Below are 24,298 nucleotides of genomic sequence, written 5' to 3' on the forward strand. Positions count from 1 at the left end.
AAAACTGTACAGAGAAATGTATTAATTTGTCTTTATGCATATGTTCACTGCTGTTATAAACACAATAATAATGGCATAAATGTCTGCTGTGTGAACTTCCTATGAAAATAATATACCATTTGTCTGACTTTAGACTACTGCAGATGCTTACAAGTTCATGACTCATGCATGCACACTGAGTCTTGGGTGTGGTACATACATATGTTCACTACTTTAATAAACACATTGTTGATAGCATTGCCTATGAAGGGTGAGGTCGGGTTCCAAAGGTTTCACTAAAACAATGCCTGGTACCGGGCAGTCTCCATGAAATATTGAAATGAAATCTTGTAATTAGACCAAACAAAATACATTTTCGGAAAGGTCACGACATGGAGAGTAACATGTCAGTATGAAGAGTTTAAATTGCAAATGTTGAAAGTGAGACATTTTGAAATGTCATGCTAAATATGGGCTCATTCTGGATTTCATGAGAGCTACACATTCCAAAAAAGTTGGGACAGGTAGGAATAAGAGGCCGGAAAAGTGTACATATAAAGGAACAGCTGGAGGACCAATTTGCAACATGATTGGGTATAAAAAGAGCCTCTCAGAGTGGCAGTGTCTCTCAAAGGGCAAGATGGGCATAGGATCACCAATTCCCCAAATGCTGCGGCGAAAAATAGTGAAGCAAAATCAAAAAGGACTTTCTCAGGGAAAAATTGCAAAGAGTTTGAACTTATCATCATCAACAGTGCATAATATCCTCCAAAGATTCAGAGAATCTGGAACAATCTCTGTGCGTAAGGGTCAAGGCCGGAAAACCATACTGGATGCCTGTGATCTTCGGGCCCTTAGACGGCACTGCATCACATACAGGAATTCTACTGTAATGCAAATCACAACATGGGCACAGGAATACTTGCAGACAACATTGTCTGTGAACACAATCCACCGTGCCATTCGCCGTTGCCGGCTAAGACTCTATAGGTAAAAAAAGAAGCCATATCTAAACACGATTGTGAAGCGTAGGCGTTTTCTCTGGGCCAAGGCTCATTAAAAATGGACTGTGGCAAAGTGGAAAACTGTTCTGTGGTCAGACGAATCAAAACTTGAGGTTCTTTTTGGAAAACTGGGACGCTATGTCATCCGGACTAAAGACAACCCAAGTTGTTATCAGCACTCAGTTCAGAAACCTGCATCTCTGATGGTATGGGGTTGCATGAGTGCGTGTGGCATGGGCAGCTTACACATCTGGAAAGGCACCATCAATGCTGAAAGGTATATCCAAGTTCTAGAACAACATATGCTCCCATCCAGACGTCGTCTCTTTCAGGGAAGACCTTGCATTTTCCAACATGACAATGCCAGACCACATAATGCATCTATTACAACATCATGGCTGCGTAGAAGAATCCGGTTACTTAAATGGCCTGCCTGAAGTCCAGATCTTCACCCATAGAAAACATTTGGTGCATCATAAAGAGGAAGATGCGACAAAGAAGACCTTAGACAGTAGAGCAACTAGAAGCCTGTATTAGACAAGAATGGTACAACATTCCTATTCCTAAACTTGAGCAACTTGTCTTCTCAGTCCCCAGACGTTTGCAGACTGTTATAGAAAGAAGAGGGGATGCCACACAGTGGTAAACATGGCCTTGTCCCAACTTTTTTGAGATGTGTTGATGCCATGAAATTTAAAACACAACTTATTTTTCACTTAAAATTATATATTTTATAAGTTTAAACATTTGATATGTCATCTATGTTGAATTCTGAATAAAATATTGAAATTTGAAAATTCCACATCATTGCATTCTGTTTTTATTCACAATATGTACTGTGTCACAACTTTTCTGGAATCAGGTATGTATAAAAATGTGTTTTGTGGTTAGATCTTAAGTACATCTTAAGCAAAATTAAATATTTAAGCACGATCACAGAACATTTAACTTATTAAGCCTATTATCAAAAAGTTTGGTGAAACTTTATGTATTGCATGTTATAATATTTTTGTCATATTGTAATTCTGTTAATGATCCATGTGTTAATGTAGTGAAGTATGTAGTAAACAAATTTGTACAAGAAAAAGTTACAAACTATAACCAAACTGTGACGTTAAACGATATTTTGTAATTAAGGAATCAAGACTCAGTCAGGCAGTGATAGAACATTCAGGGTCAAGGTTTTATTCTTTACAATGGGGAGAAAACATGGCTTCAAAAAACAGATTCATCAAAGTGGCTGAGTAGAGCAGAGAAAGTCTGATTTAAGTTGCTACTTTTACAGGAGAGGAGTAAATTACTGCACCCAGCAAACTTGAGCCACCTAGAGTAAGAAGACCAGTCAAAACTATATTCAAAACTATAATTCATCATCGGTAGAGGCATCTGTGGTGGCATCCTCAAATGGGTCTTCATCTTCTTCTTCAACAACAGGTCCATCATTGCCACCTAACTCTATTTGGGAATACGTTTCTTTCACAGTCACCAGGTCTCTTTTGATCTCCTCACATTTTTGTAGGACAGCACTGTATAGGCCACGGTAAGCTTCACCAGAAAGTCCTGAAGGGAAGCCTAAAATTTCGGATAGAAAATAAGAAAGTGTTTAGAAGTATGCACCAATACATCAATTTGGGACTTTCCAGGTATTATGATCTTTAAAGCAGGTTATTTAAACTAGGCTATATTAAGTAAACAGTATTTAGAAATTAGTACTCACTCTGTGTGGCCAGGTCATCTGACACTGCTCTAGCCTGGTCCTTCAAGGCCCTGTAGTTTCTTGTAAGCTGTTTCCAATGTTGTTTCATTTCCTCTACAAGTATAGCCTCTTCCTCAATCAGTCTCTCCAGCTGCATCACCTTGTCAAAAACTTTCTTCTTCATGCCTAAGGAAGTGTCAGGTTCTACAAAGATAAAAAAAACAATTCAATTAACATAATACTACTAATCTTAATGCCTTTTGTTAGCAATATCCGATGTTAGTGGAAAAGATGTCTCAGGCAAAAAGTGACTGGTGTTGGATCTACAGTGTGGGAAAACAAAAGGACAAACCGACTTGACACATTACTCTGAGAAAAGACCTGTAGTAACTTCCTCTGGACTGTAGTTTGAGTGAGCTAAAAAAAGTTTAAAGAATGCAATGATGTCTGTGCATTTCTATGGTCTGAAACAAAGGATAAGCACATGGGCCTTTTCCTTTGAAAGCCAGAGTTTAATGAAGTTAGTGTTTGAAGAGGATTCACCAAAATGATTCATGTCAAACCTTAAATACCAGAATCCCAAGGTCAGATAGGACTTTCTGTTTTAAGAAGGTCTTCAATTGAACCTACAGATTCTGTTGTGGTTGGAAGACCGTCGTATTGGGATATGGCATTAAACAGCTTTTTCTTATCCTCTCCAATCCGTCTTCGGATCTTGTGTCGCTGTTTGTTACGGTCTGCAGCACAAAAACACCACGGAAAGAGGTTTCAGGAGGATACGCATGAAGGTCATTGTGCTAATGGCGCCTTATAAACTACGGTATAGAGCTCACAGAACATCAGGGATTAAAAATGCAATTGTAGAATATTTAAACTACAATAATGCAAGTGTGGTCATAAAACCATAATAGATAACCTTGAATGTGACCAATTTTCAAGTTATCCAGGAAGTTGGGTGCTGGTAACATTGGACATATACTCAACTCAACTCAACTCAACTTTATTTATATAGCGCTTTTTACAATTTTCATTGTTACAAAGCAGCTGTACATGAGACACATTTAATACAAGTATGAATTCTAAAGCAGCCCCCCCGGCCAGGCAGATAGTGCAAAACAATATGCAAACGGTGGTGAGGAACCCAAAACTCCCATCGAGAAAAAAAACCTCAGGGGAACCCAGGCCCAACCAGGGGATTCCAGTTCCCCTCTGGCAAAAGCTGCTGCCTCTGCACAAGCTCATCAGTGCTTGCACAACAAGGCTTAATAAAAATATAAAAATTAAAGATTATCATTAACAATCTAATAGCATTTGAAATGTTGTAGAAAAAAACAAAGTTGTCGCGTCCTTTATCCAGCTCTATCCTCTTAGCACTTGTCAGGTCACCGCTTCCCATTCTCAGCTCTGCCATCAGGTCTGGGCATGAACTGCATCCTGCGGTAACCTTGGAACAAAGAGACAAGACTGGCTGAGAGTAGAGTACTGTTCTGCACTCTTTGATGCAACAAGTACATCATTTGTTGTTGGATGTGTTCCTGGTTCCGGTTGATCTAAATAATGCAGCCTAAATCCTTTGAGGATTAATATTATGGAGGTGTAGTGTATGCAAGCTTAAAAAGATGAGTCTTTAGTCTAGATTTAAACTGACAGAGTGTGTCTGCCTCCCGGACCGTGCAGGGAAGAATATTCCAAAGTTTAGGCGCTAGATAAGAAAAGGATCTACCACCTGCACTTGATTTTGAAATTCTAGGTATTACCAACTGACAGGACCCCTTAGAGCGTAATGTACGTGGTGGTCTGTAATACAATAGAAGTTCATTCAAATACTGCGGCGCTAGACCATGTAGGGCTTTATAGGTAATAAGCAAGATCTTAAAGTTAATGCGATGCTTTATAGGTAACCAGTGCAAGGTTGACAGAACCGGGGTTATATGCTCATACTTTTTTGTACGTGTAAGAACTCGAGCTGCCGCGTTTTGAACCAGTTGCAGTTTTTGTAATAGGCCCGCAGGGCAACCACCTAGAAGTGCATTACAGTAATCTAGTCTTGATGTCATGAATGCATGAATTAATTTCTCTGCATCTGACAGTGACAGCATATGACGTAATTTAGATATATTCTTAAGATGGAAAAATGCAATTTTACAGGTGTTTGCGACATGGCTTTCAAATGAGAGAGTACTGTCAAATACAACGCCAAGATTCTTAGCTGATGACGAGGATTTTATGGAGCAACCGTCAATCGTTAAGCAGTATTCTTGGTTGTTACGCATAGCAGTTTTCGGTCCAGTAAGTAACACTTCTGTTTTGTCCGAGTTTAGTAGTAAAAAATTGTTACTCATCCACATTTTTAAGTCAACTATGCAATCCTTTATTCGATGAAACTGCTGGGTTTCATGAGGCATCGAGGAAATATAAAGTTGAGTATCATCAGCATAACAGTGAAAGCTAATTCCGTGTCGCTTTATTATATCTCCTAGAGGTAGCATGTATAATGCGAAGAGCAGGGGTCCCAAGACTGAGCCCTGTGGTACACCGTACTGGACTTGTGATTTGCGGGACACCTCATTGTTTATTGCTACAAATTGAAAACGGTCGGATAAATAAGACTTAAACCATTTCAATGCTATTCCGTTAATGCCGACGTAATTTTCGAGTCTATGTAGAAGTATGCTGTGGTCAATGGTGTCAAATGCAGCACTGAGGTCTAGCAGCACCAATAACGAAATACAGCCACGGTCAGACGCTAAAAGCAGATCATTTGTAACTCTGATCAAAGCAGTCTCTGTACTGTGACATGCTCGAAATCCAGACTGGAATTCATCATTAATGTCATTCCTTTGGAGGAAGGAGCATAATTGAGTTGAAACTACTTTTTCCAGAACTTTAGATATAAAAGGTAAATTCGATATAGGCCTGTAATTCCCTAGTTCTTTAGGGTCGAGTTTGGTTTTTTTTAAAAGAGGCCTTATAACAGCCACCTTAAATGCTTTAGGCACATGTCCTAATGTCAGAGATGAGTTAATAATACTAAGAAGAGGATCTATAATTTCTGGGAGCATTTCTTTCAGTAGTTTTGTAGGTATAGGGTCTAGCATGCATGTTGATGATTTAGATGATCTAATGATTTTAGACAGTTCATCGTGATCTACTGTAGAAAATAATTGCAATTTCTCCTTAGGGGTGCTGTAGTTAGTTTGTTCAGCGGATTTCACTACAGGTTGCATTGTTATAATTTTTTCTCTTATATCTTGGATTTTACTCGTGAAGTAGTTCATAAATTCATCACTGTTATGCTGATAATCAGAATCTGACGTCGATGACGACTTATTTTTTGTTAATTTAGCCACGGTGTTAAATAAGAACCTAGGGTTGTGATGGTTTTCCTCTATTAGTGTTGAAAAGTAGGCGGATCTAGACGTTTTTATTGCATTCCTGTAATTTCGAGTACTATCCTTCCATGCTATACGAAATACCTCTAAATTCGTTTTCTTAAAGTTGCGCTCCATTTTACGGGATGCTTTTTTTAGAGTCTGAGTGTGTTCATTATACCACGGTGTTGGGCTGCTATTTTTAATTTTCTTTAAACGCAGAGGAGCAACTGTGTCTAATATTTCCGAGAAAGTAGAGTTAAAATGTTCAATAGTAGTGTCAAAATCGTCAACGTTATTACTCATGCTGGATATTTTAGACAATTCAGGCAGATTATCGAGAAACGCATCTTTGGTAGTTGAAGTAATCGTTCTACCATATTTGTAACAAGGAGTTTGATTTGCAGCCGTAGGCCATTGAAGCAAACATAATATCAGATAATGATCCGAAATATCTTCACTCTGCTGAACGATTTTAACATCGTCCACATTTATACCATAAGAAAGTATTAAATCTAAAGTATGATTACGAAGGTGAGTGGGTCCTGACACATGTTGACTAACGCCCATGGAGTTAAGAGTGTCTTTGAAAGCCAGTCCCAAGGCATCTGTATCATTGTCTACATGGATATTAAAGTCACCGACGACAAGGACTCTATCTGCGGCCAGTACTAGTTCTGATAAGAACCCACCAAAATCTTTAATAAAATCTGTGTGGTGCCCTGGAGGCCTATATACAATAGCTAGAATAAATTTTAAAAATGTTTTGTCCTTAGTATTAGGTGTCGATACGTGAAGTACCATGACTTCGAAAGAACTGTACTTAAAATTAGACTTCTGAGAGGTAATAAAAGAATTCTTGTAAAGTGCAGCGACACCTCCCCCTCTACCTTTTAGACGAGGCTCGTGTTTATAGTAATAATCATGGGGAACGGATTCATTTAGAGTAATAAAATCATCTGGCTTTAGCCATGTTTCTGTCAAACAAAGCATGTCTATTTTATGATCGATTATCAAATCGTTAACAAAAAGTGCTTTATTTGAGAGAGATCTAATATTAAGCAATCCGAGTCGTAACAGCTGATTATCTGTATTTTGTTCATGTTTGATTTGTTTAACGTTTATTAAATTACTTTCAAGAGGTTTACGCAATATCTTATGTTTGCTAATCCGGGGGACAGACACAGTCTCTATTTTATGTTGTTTGTAAGAAGGGATTATTACATGTTGTATATTTTGTGTATTCTGTAACGCGAGACGGCAAGCAGACAGTTGGTTAAGCCATTCTGTCTCCTTCCTGACCTGGGCCCTAGGTAGTCAGACTTTAGCAGTATTAAGACTGTGTGCCAAATTTCTAGAGAGGAGGGAAACCCCATCCCAGGAGGGATGGAGACCATCTCGTTTCAACAGGTCAGGTCTGCCCTCAAAACTCTTCCAGTTATTTATAAAATCTATATTATTCTGCAGGCACCACTCAGACAACCAGCCATTTAGTGATGATAATCTGCTATAAATCTCATCACCACGGTAAGCAGTAAGGGGGCCAGAGAATATTACGGTGTCTGACATCGTTTTTGCGAGCTCACACACCTCTTTAATATTATCTTTAGTGATCTCCGATTGACGGAGTCTAACATCATTTGTGCCGACATGAATAACAATCTTACTGTATTTACGATTAGCCTTAGCCAGCACATTTAAGTTTGACTTGATGTCAGGCGCTCTGGCTCCCGGTAAACATTTGACTATTGTGGCTGGTGTCTCTATGTTAACGTTCCGGACAATAGAATCACCGATCACTAGGGCACTTTCAGCAGGTTTCTCAGTCGGTGCGTCACTGAGCGGGGCAAACCTGTTCGAGACTTTAATCGGAACGGTTGAGTGATGTTTTGTCCTGCGACTATGCCGTCTCACCGTCACAAAGTTTCCCAGCTGCAGGGGATTTTCAACCGGAACCGAGCTGTGTGCGCTAACATTGCTCGCATCCGAAGTGTTTTCTACGGTTCTTACACTCTTACTATCCTCAAATAAAGATTGGATGCGAGACTCTAATTCTAAAATCTTCTCCGTCAGCCTAACTACTTCCCTGCATTTATCACATGTAAAACCCTCGCCGCTGACAGAGAAGGCTAAACTAAACATATGACATGAGGTGCAAGTAACAACAATAGGAATAGAAGCCATAACTCACCGGGTATGAAGTGCAATCCTAACTTACCAAGGTTGCTTGATGAGTCTTAGTATATACACTTAAAAAGAGAAACAGTTAGCACACAAGACAAATAGGGGGAGATGATATTCCACAATGTAAACAGAAGGCAAGCTAACACGCTAATATGCTAGCGGCGTTACGTTTCAATGAATATAGGTTTAAAATATAAAGTTATAAATAATTCGGCAACGACAGTGATATGTAACGATAGTAAAATACACTAATAATAAGACCAAGAACAAATGTGAGGTGAAGCAAGTGTCAGAGGATACAAACTAGCCGCCGGCAGCGATGCAATCAGGAACCGGAAAAAGGCAGAGTTAGGACAGTTCACTCAATGTACACTCACAGTATAAAGGTTACTAATGGTTCTTGTAGTAGAGTAGGCGGGGCGAGACCGTGGTTCGAGTCCGGTGAGTAATTGTGAATTAGTGCCAGCTGTGCGCACACCGGGCTCGAATCACGTAGGAGATTGGGAGCATATAAAAGGAACGAGCAACCGGACCGTCAAAGAGAGAGGGCTCGTTCCTTTTATATGCTCCCAATCTCCAACGTGATTCGAGCCCGGTGTGCGCACAGCTGGCGCTCATTCACAATTACTCACCGGACTCGAACCACGGTCTCGCCCCGCCTACTCTACTACAGTTCTATATGCACAGTGTACTGTAGATGTGAGACTTCAGTGTTCAGATGTGATAACATTTAAATAACTTAATAATATCAATACATATCACATTTTAAAATTAACCCCACAAGTACATGAGGGCATGGAAAGGGTTAGGAATTGAAAATTCGATTCAAATTCGGAATCGAATCGAATAAGAATCGAACACTTGAAATTTAAATTACACTTATCAATTCCTATGTGCATATTTTCAGAAATGTGCATGTGTTAACTTCGGATAAAGCAAATGAAATACAAATTTATCACACATTTATTTAACCATGATATAGTTGGTATTAAACTATGGTAATACATTTTTTATAAATCAGACAAAACATGGTTGCTATGTACACAGAATGGTGCTCATAAACCAATATTTTTGGCAAACCTGTCAATAAGCAGGCTTAAAGGACACTACAGGTCAAAGTTTTGCTTCAACTGTGGAATCAAAACTGGGAATCGATAACAATCGAAATCGATAAGCAGAATCGGAAATCAAAATCATCAAAATACCCAACCCTAGGCATGGAGCCTACTTACCGGTTAAACGATACAGATCCCTCTTTTTCTGCTGGATACCCAAGAATAGGCCTTAAATCAGATGTTGCAACGCCACTGGATCATCTGTTCGGAGGTCATCTGGAGCTGTAAATATTTAGTAAAGGTATTTAATCAATATCATGCACTTTCTGTTCCATCAAAAATAGAACAATTATACTATTTCTATAAAACACCTAATATAGACATTTTTAGGGATAAGGTGGTTAACATTTAGTAAAAAAAAAGTATTCAATAAGAATGTCATAAGAATATATGAAAATATTGACAATGGATATCAACAAGTGTTTTGCCAAAGAATCTGAGAACATTTGCTCAGTTTGCTAATTGGTGAATAAGTGTTATGAAGTTTTTAGGGAGAAAGTTTCATCATCTAAGTTTACTTTAAAATGAGAAAGAGCTCCCAATTATGCCAATTGTTTTGGTCATTCAATGTCACTAGAGGAGTCAGGTGTTTAAACACAAACCAGCAAGGAAAAATAACGTATTCAATATTTTTTTTATTTAAAGGAGGCAGCAACAAGTACTTACTGTCAACAGCCCACTGTCTCACATCAGTAACCCACTGTTGAAGTTCCTCATCAGACCTTTGCGTGGACTCCTTTATAGCCTCAATGTCCTCTTTGACTTCCTTTGTCTTCTGGATAGTCTAAAAGCATAATTAATGGAAAGTCAAACAAAACTGTGGCAATCCTAAATGTATAAGATACTGAGTACATACAAGTTATCAGTGAACATCAGTCAGATGGAATGTAACCTTCCTTGATGAATATTTTTTAGTTTTTACTTACCTTCAAGTACCGTGTAGACAAGTACTTGTGCAGGTTTCTTTTTTTTCGCTCATTCCATCCTCTGGCATGCAATGTGATCATATCTACTCGTGCTGTAAAGATGAAAGAATTAAATGAGCTTTTTGAGCAGTGATGGTTAATCTCCAAGTATGATTCTTGAAAAAAGCAAGCTGTTTTAATTGTAATGCTACCAAAGCACAATCCGTGAGCACTGAAAAAAAACACTTACCACCCTAACTCATGTATTTTGTAGTTAGAGCCACACGGGACAAAAAGCTGTTGACTTGTTCAACTTCTTCACCAATGGCAGTGACTGCCCCTGTTTGGTTTTTGCCACCCCACTGCACCTGAAGCATGCACACCAGATGTCCAAACCACAAATATTGAGTTCAAGGAGGTCAAACAGGAAAAGAACTTACCATATTGTTTGAAGATATATTTACCTCACATTTTGTAGAATGCCCCTTTGCATGCATGACCGAAAGAAATGGCTTCATCTGAGTCAATTTTTTCATTTCTGGGAATGCTTGACTCACCTTTTGTAGATAAGGCCAATATCTACACATGATGTCTGTGCAGAAGAACTTGCAATTTGTTTTTGTGGCCAGATCATTTTGCAAAAACAGAGGGTATGCAAATATCTCCCCCCTAAACATGTTCAGACCTCTAAGCAATATGCAGTGTCTGCAAACTGCCACCTCTAGGCCTTCTTCGTCACATTTGGAGTTTGTCTTCTTAGAGGTCTCCCTGGCTGCAGCCCATGTTGATGTTCCACAGGTGCCTTTTCCATTTACCTGTAACACAGAGTCATATCAAATATATACACAAAGTAAATGCTGATTTACTGACTACAGTCGTAAGTCTTTTGACAAATATCTTACTGGCTTGATCTTCTCACGAACACAATCAACAAATGTTGCTACAGCTTTGTCATTGGCCAGAAAAACTCCATCAAAAAATGGTTGTTCCTCTAACCTACATAAATAAAATATGTTAATAGCAAAAATGATTCACAAGACATTTTGACAGTGTAATGTTATCAATAATATTATACCCCTTTGTTTTGCTGAATCTATATAATTTTCTGTTTCCATCTGCAGACACAGCAACTGTATCTGGGGTGCAAGCTGGGCAAGAGAAGTGGTCAATGCCGCAGAGTTTTTCTCTTTCATGACGACAATATGTCCATTCAAGGAAAGCTTTTTGGAAGATGTCGCCACAAATGTAACCTCTCTGGAATTACAAAAATTTGAATACAGTGACATGCCAGTTAGACTTGCACAAATGAAGAAAACAAATGACCTTCCAAATGTTACCCTTCCGATTGTTGTGATCGCTGTTCTAACATTTTGACAAATGCTTGTCTTGAAAGACCAGGTGCATTGATCTTCAGGTCCTCAAAAGAGGTGAAAAGGTCTAGCTGGTATATGGTTTGAAATCCCACAGTGCCCGGCCAGTAACCACTACACAGCAGGTCTCCCACTTCAGGTGTCCATGACGCATGACATGTTCTGCAATTCATAACTGGCAGGTACATGTCATAGCGACCTGAAAAAAGATTAGATCACTTAAATTTTTTTATCCATTTCTGATTCCAATTACATAACAAAATTGTAGTTGGAAACCATCACAGTAGTAGGAATCCCATTAAATTACACATTTTAGGTAATAATAAGACAACTTTTAAATAACTTTTGACCTAAATTGTTTCAATGGGATAATATTATACCATATCATTATAAAAATACAAAGAGTAAGAATATTACATTTGTTTTTACTAACAACTTAACATTATATTATGTCAAGGTTTTCCAGAATGGTATTTGTGAAGGAACTGCGGGGGGTTTAAGAGTTTATATGAAAGGCTAACGATTAATTAAATAATACAAATGTTAAATTATAATAAATCATTTTAAAATTAAAATAAAAAACTACTAAAAAATAAAATAATTTATTTGTTTACACGCATGCGATTTTACCCTAACCAATGACAGAGAACCAATGAACATGCAAATGTAATAATTATTCAAAAAAATATTTTAAAATCTCTGGGGTATAAATGAAATTGAATAGAATTAACTGTAGTCTGATTAAAAGTATTTTAAAATGTAATTTAGCCTAATTACATCTATGCCAATAGACAAATACAATACAAAAATTGCGTGTCATACAGTACCATTTATGCAAATGAGTGCAACTGATCGTCCGGCGACAACAGACAGGTTTTGAGGGTCACAATCACACACTTTTTCAGGTTGTGTGATTGGCAGCAAGCACACTAGATGAAAGGAAAAATATATTAACAAAAAATAACATGATTTTAAGTTTTCCAGTAATTCCTACCTTGCTCATATATGACATTTTGGCCACTGAAGTCTTGCACAGCAGTTGATGGAGGGACAGGTTTATAGAACCCATCTATAAGAGTCTCTCTGTTGTGAAAAACTAGATGTTGATGCGTAGAAACATCACACTTCCCACAGTAACGGGGTTTAGGCAAACAGTCCTTGCACCTGATGACTGCTTCTTTCAAGTCTGAAGCAAGCAAACTGTCAAGGAGTTTTGGTCTTGCTTCCTGCCAGCGTTCTTCAGACAAGGATTGCCTCAATGCCCAATCATTAGATGCTGTTGATCTGGGTTCATCACAGTCCATTGCATCTTGGAGTAGATGTTCTTGTAAATCTTGCAATAAATTAATTTACATTACAATTCCTAATCATGAACAAGCTTGTAAACGAAGAACACAAACACAGTTTATGTTGTTTAAAAAAACAATCTCTTGAGTGCAACACCTAAATATTCTGAAGCAAATCTGTACATTTTCATAAAATGCTTGCTCTTTTATTAATTCAGAGACAGTTCTGATTGGTAAAAATTTACTACATAAAACAAATTTAAAGTAAGCATACCAATAATCCGATGTGCATCTACTTCTCCAAAATGTTTGGTAGTTGAGGCTTCAGATGTGTTTGTAGTTTCTAGAATTTTAATGCAGTAGCATGCATACAAAGAACAGAACAGATGCAATGGGAACTCTTTCCACTGTTGAGCAGCTCATATGGGAATGTATTTTATCAAATTACCTGTCTGTTAGTATAAACAGACTTCAGGGTATAAATGTGAAAGATAAACAGCATTTGGTTGAACACATGATTGTACATCGAATCAACAAAAACAAAAATTGCTTACCAAGCTCAACTTCTTTATTATTTGAAGAGGCACTGGTTGAGGCAACTGGTCTTTCAGATCGGTCTAAAAATAAAAGGGAAAAAAATTGTATTTACAAAAACTTAGTGAAAATCAAAGGGTCAAAAATATCAAAACATACCTGTCTTTCGTTTATGCTTCTCATAGACCAAGAATCCTTTTTGGTCTCTTTGTTTCCGCCTGAGTTTTATCTTCTTTCTTTTTCGTTTTTTTGGTGTTTCTTTTACTGCCTCCTCACTCTGTATTACTCAAACACAAGAGGTAGAACAACGACTTCAAAATATACATATTTAAGAATGTGTTGAACACGTTTCTGAATATCAATTTTCATGAAAGTTGCAAAAAATACAAACAGTGGAACACACACGCACGCGCTCACACATACAGTGAAATACTGCTTGATGCAGAATGCTGGTACATAATTTTATAAAAAATACCTGTATCTCCTCCAAATTAGGGGTGTCGAAATTAATCATTTTTACGATGCATCGCGATGCAAGCGAGGACGATTCGGTATCGGTTCAGTTACAGACCATAACCGGTTATTACGTACTTACGTTTTTCTGACGTCATCTCGCATACGTGCTTCAATGCTTTAGCATACAATAGCGGAGGAAGCCGAGTAATCAAAAATGCTCCAACTACTTTAAAAGCCGACATCTTGGCACATTTCGGCTTTTATGAAAAACCTGGTAAGCACGACCTGGAGAGGACACAAGATGTGTGTAAATCTCGTCACGCACAAAGAAAACACGCAGGGGTTAATACCACAAACTTACAAAGCCCGGGTTTCGCCACCTGTTGAATACACTGGAGCAGCGATATAGCCACTTCCCTCACGCAGTCACTTTTCAGAAAACACTCTGCCCGAACTCTACCACGAAACCACGGCCCAGGTAATGAAGTTAATGAGCCGAGCTCATCGAGTTCCAATAACATGCGATTCCTGGTGAAATGCTTCGCACAAACAGTTAATCTGGCGTCCCAGCGAGCGCTTAATGTGGCCGCACTCGCCAGGCTTCTGGGCAGAATCCGACGAATATCAACATTCTTCCATCGCAGCACCACAGCGAGCCACTTTACATTAAAATGTGTTACAAGTACATTGCAGTATTTACTGTAAGTACTAAAGTACACTCCTTGCATTGTGCACTTTAAGTATTTAATTTTTTGTATTTGCTCCTTTTGCTCATGCTAATGCCTAGACTTGAGTTTTGTATGATGTTTGATACTCGAAGAAGACCAGGTAAAATAAAAGTTTCAGTTCATATATCTGACTGCTTGTATTTATTGACAAACATGTGAACTAGTAAAATTTAAATTTGAGACGTCAATGCATCGTCAATGCATCGTGATATCGAATTGAACCGAATCGATGACATGGTAATCGTAATCGAACCGAACCGTGACACCAGTGTAGGTTCACACCTCTACTCCAAATCAGCCATTATTTCATCGAGATCAGGTTGTAATCTCTCCTCCATATTTTACACTGGTGTAGGCTGACGACCCTTTCTCAGTAATTTATTTTTTGACACCTGAGGGGCACAAGTACACATCAAAACAAATGAAAATATGTGGGTAATGGTTTGCATACAACTGGGAGGCCTCCTTGATTAAGTTTTTTTCCTACCCAGGCAGTGCCTAGGTAAATGTTCTCAATGATGGTTAATTGGGTGCCGGTGATGCATTGGGCAGTTTTCATCACCTGCTGGAGTGTTTACTGTCCGATGTGGAGCTCTTGCCATTCCACAATTGAGTGTGGTTTGGGAGTAGATTGAAATGTTAAATGCTTAAGTCAATGAACTGCATTCTAACACAAATTTTGATTGTTTGGTTAAGGAAGAGTGGAGCTCCTTTCTGGTATCAGGAGTGCTCACACATGATTCTATTGTCAACATTTACCATTACAATTACTACTGGTTTATGACTAAATATAAAAGCAAAATGCTTTCATTGTGATATTTTATTTCTGTTTCATCAGCCATGTTTTTTCATCAATGTATTTTTCTACACTTTTTGAAGTATCACATTAGAAAAGGTTGATGGAAACCGCAAAATTGAAACAGATTTGCCCAATAAATTCTGATGTAGTGAACATTTAACTGACATGACTGATCAGCTGTTAACGAAAGGAGAAAATCCACGGCTAAACATGTCTTTAAGGATTTTAAAGGACGACGTGAAGGCCAAGAAGTGCATAAAAATCCTTTAAAATGATCCAGTAAAAAAGGGTCAAATTGTTACGCTACATATCATTATAACATAAATTAACTTTTTTAAACTAGGTTGTTACTTTAAAGTCCAGCCACATGGGCAGTTATCATTAGCTCGAGCTCCACTCATTCTGTGGCAGGTACGGCTGCTACATAAAATGCATGTTCAATACATAAATAAATGTAGTAATATGTACTCATATGCAAGCATGGCATTGGCACAAGTTGGTGCTACATGGAAAGACTAACCTGATAGGTCAACGTTTCACTATACGTTTTTGAATTACCTGTAGTCTGATTAAAAGTATTTTAAAATGTAATTTAGCCTAATTACAACTATGCCAATAGACAAATACAACCAATTTTCATTGCTTAATGGAAAAGTGTTTTAAAGCTTGACGTTTTGCAGAAAATCTGAGTTATATTTGACATAAGAATACAAACTGTATTTAGGGATTACATTTTATGGAACATATATTTCCATAATTATTTATTAAACCTAGTCTGTGGGGTAAAACGACCCCGGCAGGTATCAGTGATAGTAAGTATGTACATCACGTCCTTTCTTATTCCATCATGTAGTTTCTCAGGTTAGATACATTTTCATATAAATAAATAAATAAGTTATTTCGGCTTAGTGCTTGTCACGTATGTAATGTGTTGAAAAACAAGTTAAAAACAGGGGTCACGCATGGATAAATGCATAACATTATAATACCACATCAACTGGAACGATGAATGATGCATGCGTTTTAAATTACTTTTTAACTTCTGTTACTATAATATTTCGTCTTTTCACGTAAACATTTCAAATTGACTTCGATGTGTCTACATTCAACGATGTCTGCAGATTAGGACTACACCAACAACTGTGGGTTTTGACCTAAGTGTGATATTCAGTTACAAATATTATCCTTAAACTGGACATGAGTAACTTGAATTCAGTTCACTGAAGACTCGCTATAAACGGCTCATTTGAATCATTGAGTAGTTCATACAATCGTAGATGAATCATTTGGCGTGATTTGCGAACCGATTTACCCGGTTCGTTAAAAATAATCATTTCTTTCATGAGGGGCACATCGTGATTTCTTTATTTCCAAATAAGGAGTAACGATATGCTTTATGTAATATAGCGGAGTAAAAGATAAAAACGTCATTACTGTCCACCACTGCGAACAATAAAACTGAATTATAAAGCGATCTATTTATATTTTCAAAGGTCGCCAAAAGCTTTATTAAGCTTACCGGATAACAAGCCACATACCTACTAACCCTACCGCAGAATTCGTAACGGTAATTGTAAAAAAAAACTTTAATTGTCGGCGGTGGGTAACGCTAGCTAAATTACTCATGCGTTAGCTTCACTTAACGGTCCTACTGGCGTCACGGGCAGTCGAATGATTCTAACGTTACAGTTTAGTTACCATTAGAGCAAACATGTTTCAGTAAAACAACGTGACACTTTACAATTTAACTAAACTAACGCAGACAGCATTAGGATAATGTGATATACTGTACATACCTCTGACTGTCAATCGTGTTGTATGTGGAGTCGACCGTCTTCGATGTGTCACACAGAGGTCTTCTCTTTAGCGCCCCCAGTGGACTTTCGTGTCGTAAAACTTTAGAAATATGTACCTGCTAGAACGTATTTAGTGGCGCTGCAAAAAGTGTGCATAGGTACGTCTTACCCATGAGACCAGGTTGTTCCTGATCCACTCTTTCACAATTTGAGCCCGATGAATCCTGGCATTGTCATGTTGAAATATGCCCGTGCCATCAGGGAAGAAAGAACCCATTGATGGCATAACTTGATCATTCAGTCAACTGACCTCATTCTCTGGGCACATAACGTTGCTGAACCTAATCCATGCAGTTGTTGACTGTTTTTGAACAGGCAGTGTATATAACTCTGCTTTATAAAAGGGTTTCTCATTCGGTCTGCATGAGCTTATTCAGAAATTGTTTAAAAACCAAAATGATAGAACTATATATTTACATTAACATTTAGTCATTTAGCAGACGCTTTTATCCAAAGAGATTTACAGAGAGTTCAGGGAGCAATAAGCGATTATGTCAAACAGGAGCAATCATACAAAAGGTACTGATACAAATAAGCCAAAGATAATTTGGATACTATCTACAGTACACATGGATGTCCAATTCACAGCATATCTTCAAAACTGTATGACAACAGAAGCCCTAGTTTAGGCACAACATGGTTAGCATATCTATAAATCTGGTCACCTACAGATAGTCATTCCACCACCAAACACATACACACACACTGCTCCCTCAAGCTTTATCTCAAACATTTCCAAAACATAGTGATATGTACATTCTCACAACCTGATAAAGCTGTTATTTTATACTGGTAACAAAGAGTCAATGTCTAAACTAAAAACTAAAACAAAAGACAAATGCTAAAACTATTGTTAATCATACATACAGTGAGGGAAATAATTATTTGATCCCCTTATGATTTAAGTTTGCCTGCTTACAAAGAAATGAAGGGTCCATCATTTTTATGGTAGGTGTATTTTAACTGATAGAGACAGAATATCAACAACAAAAAATGTGGGGAAAATGTTATATAAAGGTTATAAATTGATTTGCATTTCAGTCAGTGAAATAAGAATTTGATCCCAAACCAAAACATAACTTTGTACTTTGTAGAGAAACTAGTGGTGGGCATAGATTAATTTTTTTAATCTAGATTAATCTAGATTAATTCCAAAATTAATCTAGATTAATCTAGATTAAAATGGCTCATTTGAATTCTGCCGAAGTCATTCAGAATATGTGTGCTACCCAAATAATGACTAAAAGTAAGTCTTTGAGAACGGGTTTCTTAAGCCAGGTGGCGCATTAGACCAGGGGCTCATCTCCTGTTTCCAAAATGCATCACAAACTGCTTGAGAAAGCTGTTCTACTATGATAATTGGTGATGAAAATTAAATTATGTTCAATAAGATGAACTTGTGTTTACTTCCGCAATAGCTAAGGGATGATTTGCGTTCAGGTGGTACTTGAGACTGGAAGAGCTCCTACAGTACATTTACATTTAGTCATTTAGCAGACGCTTTTATCCAAAGCGACTTACAAAGAGTGAGGGAGCAACAAGCGATATGTCATACAGGAGCCATAATACATTAGATCTCAATACAAAGTTACTGGTTTCAACTAAAGCTAGACCACTACCTGTTGAGAGAAAGTGTTTTTTTAATCCAATTCCGCATTGCACAAGGTGCAAACAACCTTAGTCTTGTCGATGTTTCCATTGGGAAGCTTCTTAAAAATTAATATTCCCTGAAGCAAACCCGGCGGCTTCATAGCTGCATCCATGTTAGCACGTCACGTTTGATGTGGTCATTTCACAGTAACGTTATGTTGTGTTCAGACCAAACGCGAATGTCGCGTCAAGCGCGAGTGATTTATATGTTAATGCAAATAGCCAATAGACCTACTTGCTGCGCGAATCGCGCGAATGAAGCCCTGGTTATGAGATGATGAGGCGGCGCGAATCAAGGTGAAAGTCATCATAGCTTGCGTAGTATAGACCCAGCTCCCAACCCAACTTTGAGAATAGATTAACGGCGACATTTTTTTTATCGCGCGATAAGAGTCTCACTGCGTTAACGGCGTTAACGGCCCACCACTAAGAGAAACCCTTGTTGGCCAGCACAGAGGTCAGACATTTCTGATAGTTGGTCACCAGGTTTGCACATGTGTCAGGATATATTTGAGTCCACTCCTCTGTCAATCTTTAAGGTTTCTTGGCTGTTGCTCAGTAAATTGGAGTTTTAGCCTCCTTCACAGATTTTCTATAGGACTAGGGTCTAGAGACTGGCTATGACATTTAATGTTCGTCTCCTTAAGGAACTCTTTGGTTGAGTTAGTGGTGGAGAGGTTGAAATGGGAGATACAGATTCTGTTGGAAGGCATCTTTTATATACATAACAAGATGATTTAGGAGTACTGTCTTAAAGTGACAGGACTAATCTGTGGGCCATGTAGGCCCATAACCAATCTTTGGGGCCAGCTATTCTTGCTTGTTGGTAGGGGATCAAATATTATTTTCACTGACTGAAATGCAAATCAATTTATAACCTTTATTTCCACTGATATTTTGGTTGATTTTCAGGTTCTATCAGTTAAAATAAACCTAAACATTATAGATCCTGCATTTATTTGTGAGCAGGCAAACTTACAAAATCAGTGTGGGGATCTAATAATTATTTCCCTCTCTGTACTTACATACATGCATACTGTACATATAATTTACTCAGATCACAATAATTATTGGGCAGGAGAATATTGATTGAATTATTTATTATTGGAATATACTGTAACTGATCAATAATTGATTTATTTATAATAACTACACCAAAGGATGTAATTGAAGCTATCTAGTTGGAGCTAAGGAATCACATGTTTTTATAGATGACATGAACTATTTCTCCTTAAAGAATGTTCCCAATCATCATTACACAATGCTGTTTTAAGTTCAGCAATGTTCAAAAACTTGCACTATACAATTGTTGCTGTTGAAAGAAAATTGTTTGTGATAAATTGACTCAAATTTCTAAAACATTTCAGGTCACATTTCGTTTGGTTCCATGTGATGTTGTGAGAATAAAATAAACGTTTTTGCAGAATTAAATTTTGTGTTTTACAAACTGACATACACATCTGCATGCAGGCTCCCAACTGTGCAGATTCATTGATGTTCCTTATGTGTGATGTTTGTTCTCAGACATACAGCTACGACATATTCATGGCAGTACAGATTAAATGCATAGATATATTTGTTACTTTATCTGTATGGAGAGTGGATCAAGTAGATTGAAAGAGACTGACACTCCCTCTTGTGGACAGAATTAAGAATTATGGTCATCATGGAATTTTTGGAGTTTGATCTAAATTATCTGTAAATAACAATAAGTATATTTGTTGCAGAAAATGTCTTTTATTAACGGAGAAAATGCTAGCCTACCAAAAAGACGAACTGAATAAAAAGGACAAAAAACTGTTAAGTCTCTATGAACAATGGAAAGGGCTAATCAGAACATCTAGAGAAAGCCTAAAGTCGGACTTATAAGAGCACAAATTGTGTGAAATGGCCGATGATATTGAAAGGGGTTTGAATAACATGATGAAGGTGTACAGTGAAATAAGGGAGCATACTGTGCCATCCCCTGACACTAGACGCAAAATGGACTCTTGTGAAGCAGTAACTAAGGACATTATGAAAATACTTAATGAACGCATAACAGCAATAGACGGTGATTTTGAAGCAGATAGAGAAAGACGACGCCTTCATCAGCTATTGTCACACCAGTACGCCCGCTCCATCTACGGCACCGCCTCTCAGTCTAGTGTCGGTAAGCAGTCTGAAACTTCAAGCATCGCAGCCAAAAGGATTGATGCAGCTGCGGAGTTGGCTGCAAAGGAAGCAGAATATAAAATTGTGCAGGAGGAAATTTAACAAAAGGAAAAAATGAAAGATATAGAACATGAACTTGAGCGTTTAATGGCAGAAAAGGAAATGAAAGCTGCTCGCGCTAAACTTGAGATTTACAACAGAGAAATTAACATGGATATGGACAATCAGCAAATACAACCGATTAATATGCCTTTCTCTGTTGACCACCAATCCATTAATGAAGCACCAGCTCCCTCTAGTGGCTTACCTCTATTAATGCCTCAAAACAATGTGTCTATCCATATGTCAAATCACGCGGTGAAGAACCCAAACCCTCAAATGGTCACTCAAGCACCTCCCACAGACATTTCTCAGTTTGCCCAAGCAATTCAAAATAGTATAGCCATAAACCGAATCCCAATGCCAATGCCCACAGTGTTCAGTGGAGATCCGATTACCTACATTGAATGGAAGGCTTCATGCTCTTCACTTGTGGACTGCAAAGGCATCCCACCTGCCGATAAACTTCACTTGCTTAAAAGGTATGTCACAGGCCCAGCACAAAAATGTCTTGAAGGGACATTCTATCGCAGTGATGAAGAGGCATAAAGGGATGCATTGCAAAAGCTTGACCAACGTTTTGGACAGCCTTTTGTTGTCCAGAGAGCTTTCAGAGACAAACTGTCAAAATGGCCTAAAATAAGCTCAAAAGATGCAGAAGGATTAAGGACATTTTCAGACTTTCTAAATGCATGTCTCCAAGCCACACCATATGTAAAAGGCCTAGAGATACTAAGTGACTGTGAGGAAAATCAAAAGTTGCTGCAGAAAGTTCCTGACTGGCTGGCTGCCCGTTGGAACCGCCAGGTCACAGTTACACTTATGAATGGCAAGGATTTTCCCTCCTTTAAGGATTTTGCACAATTTGTGGCAGTCGAGGCAGAAATCGCTTGCAACCCGGTCACTTCTTCATATGCTCTTCACTCATGCAGCTCACCCTACGAGAAAAGGACCACAAAGGACTTCAAACCAAACAGATCCACACAAGTCTTTACAACGCAAACCACGGTACAAAACAACAAGGCAAGGACAAGCAAAATAAAATTAAAAGTACCCTGCATGTTTTGCAAAGATGAAAAGCACCAGTTGTCAAAGTGCCCTAACTTCTCAGATCAGCCCTTAGAAGAGAAGCGCGCGTATGTTAAGGACAATAAACTGTGCTATGGATGCTTAAAGGTGGGTCATAACGCCAAAGATTGTTGCCATCGCCACACTTGTGACATTTGCCAAGGAAGGCATCCCACTTGTCTGCACAATGACAATCACAAGGCATATGAAAGGTCTCGAAGCTCCGACAACACCGCGCCAAGCACTCCAAAGGAAACCGCGGCAGTCACAGCTTTCAACGTTACTAAGGTGGGTCAGTCAAGTAGCACATCTATGATTGTTCCTGTATGGTTGTCTACGGTTCAGAGCCCGTCTAAAGAGGAATTAGTTTACGCATTATTAGACACACAAAGTGACAGCACATTTGTCTGTGAAGAAATAAGCAACCACCAACGAGCAGACAATCACCCTGTAAAGTTAAAGCTAACTACCATGCGGGGTGTTCACTCTATTGTTAAGAGTCACAGAGTATCTGGACTGCGTGTGAGAGGTTTTGACTCAGACATTTGCATCAACCTACCCCCCTCCTATACCAAAGACTTTATTCCTGTAAACTACGACAACATACCCACTAGTGACACTGTAAAACAATGGCCCCACCTGACAGAAATTGCTGATAAGATACCACCTCTTCTGAGTTGTGATGTTGGACTCCTTATTGGATTATTGGATACTGTCCCAAATCTTTAGCTCGAAGACAAGTTCTACTAGGAGAAGGTGAGGAACTATATGCCGTCCGCACAGACCTAGGGTGGAGAACGTTGGTGGCTCCACACCAGTGCTTAATAAAACTCAGTCAAGTTTGTGTCATAGAATCACAATAAAGGAATTACCCCCTGTAACTCCCATGGACGTGATCAATGTGCTAGAGTCAGATTTTAAGGACATAAAGGCAAGCGACAAAACAGTCTCACAAGAGGATCTCATCTTTTTGGACAAGCTCCAAGAGGGAATAAGGAAAAACGAACAACGACACTGTGAGATGCCCCTGCCATTCAGACAATGGCCACACTTACCCAACAACAGAAAGCTTGCTGAAATCAGACTCGAACACTTAAAGCGAAAGTTTAACAAAGATGAAAAGTACAAAAGAGACTATATAACTTACATGGAAGACATTATCGAAAGGGGTGATGTCAAAGAAGTACACAATGAAGGAAAACAAGGTGAACAATGGTACATTCCCCATCATGGGATTTATCACCCCAAAAAACCCACTAAACTTTGTGTTGTGTTCGATTGTTCAGCCAAACACAATGGTACAAGTCTAAACGATCATCTTCTGCAAGGGCCAGACCTGATTAAAAATCCAACAGGCATCCACCTACGGTTCAGACAACATCCTATTGCTCTAATGTGTGATATAGAGAAGATGTTCCACCAGTTTCATGTCCAGCGGTGCGACAGAGATTACCTGAGTTTTCTGTGGTGGAAAAACGGCAACACAGAGACACAGCCACGGGTACACAGAATGAAGGTACATCTTTTCGGTGCGACATCATCCCCAGGGTGTGCAAATTATGGACTAAAGTACTTAGCTAAAGAACACTGTCACACACACCCTGTAGGATCTGAGTTCATGGAAAAGGACTTTTATGTGGACGACGGAGTCACAAGCACAGACACAGTTGAAAAGGCAATACAGCTCGCACAAGAGGCCACAGAGATATGCAAGCAAGGAGGGCTCCGTTTACACAAATTTATCTCAAATAGCCCTGCTGCTCTACAAAGCATCCCGCCGTCTGAATGTGCAGTAGAGATAAAAACAAAGGATCTAACATTCAAAGACATGTCACAAGAAAGGGCCTTAGGCATCCAATGGAACGTTGAAAGGGACTGTTTCAGATTTGACAACACTTTAAAAGACCAACCAGCAACACGTCGCGGTATCTTATCAACTGTTGCATCCATCTACGATCCCCTTGGCTTCCTGGCGCCATATGTGCTCCACGGAAAAAGGATCCTGCAGGAAATGTGTCACCGAGGTATCAACTGGGACGACTCT

The 24,298-nt window shown here is 38.6% G+C and overlaps 1 protein-coding gene across 2 annotated transcripts; it reads right to left on the minus strand.

The window, feature by feature from the left end:
• Positions 1–8,913: 8,913 nt before the first annotated feature.
• On the minus strand, positions 8,914–14,276 carry LOC130406967 (uncharacterized). 2 transcript variants are annotated; one of them, XM_056729564.1, is made up of 14 exons: positions 13,920–14,276; positions 13,604–13,721; positions 13,465–13,527; positions 13,185–13,253; positions 12,619–12,957; positions 12,452–12,553; positions 11,592–11,823; positions 11,330–11,508; positions 11,157–11,250; positions 10,940–11,069; positions 10,505–10,846; positions 10,276–10,367; positions 10,016–10,133; positions 8,914–9,571 (listed from the first exon to the last, which is right to left on the minus strand). In XM_056729564.1, the coding sequence occupies exons 1-9, from the start codon at positions 13,956–13,958 to the stop codon at positions 11,246–11,248; spliced, it is 1,146 nt and encodes a 381-aa protein (XP_056585542.1). In that variant the 5' UTR covers positions 13,959–14,276; the 3' UTR covers positions 8,914–9,571; positions 10,016–10,133; positions 10,276–10,367; positions 10,505–10,846; positions 10,940–11,069; positions 11,157–11,245. The 2 variants fall into 2 exon arrangements, with proteins under 2 accessions (XP_056585542.1, XP_056585541.1); XM_056729563.1 differs by having other exon boundaries at positions 10,505–10,622; positions 10,719–11,069.
• Between the last annotated feature and the right edge of the window lie 10,022 nt (positions 14,277–24,298).

Source organism: Triplophysa dalaica, chromosome 18, assembly GCF_015846415.1.
Source record: "Triplophysa dalaica isolate WHDGS20190420 chromosome 18, ASM1584641v1, whole genome shotgun sequence".
Lineage (NCBI taxonomy): Eukaryota > Metazoa > Chordata > Actinopteri > Cypriniformes > Nemacheilidae > Triplophysa > Triplophysa dalaica.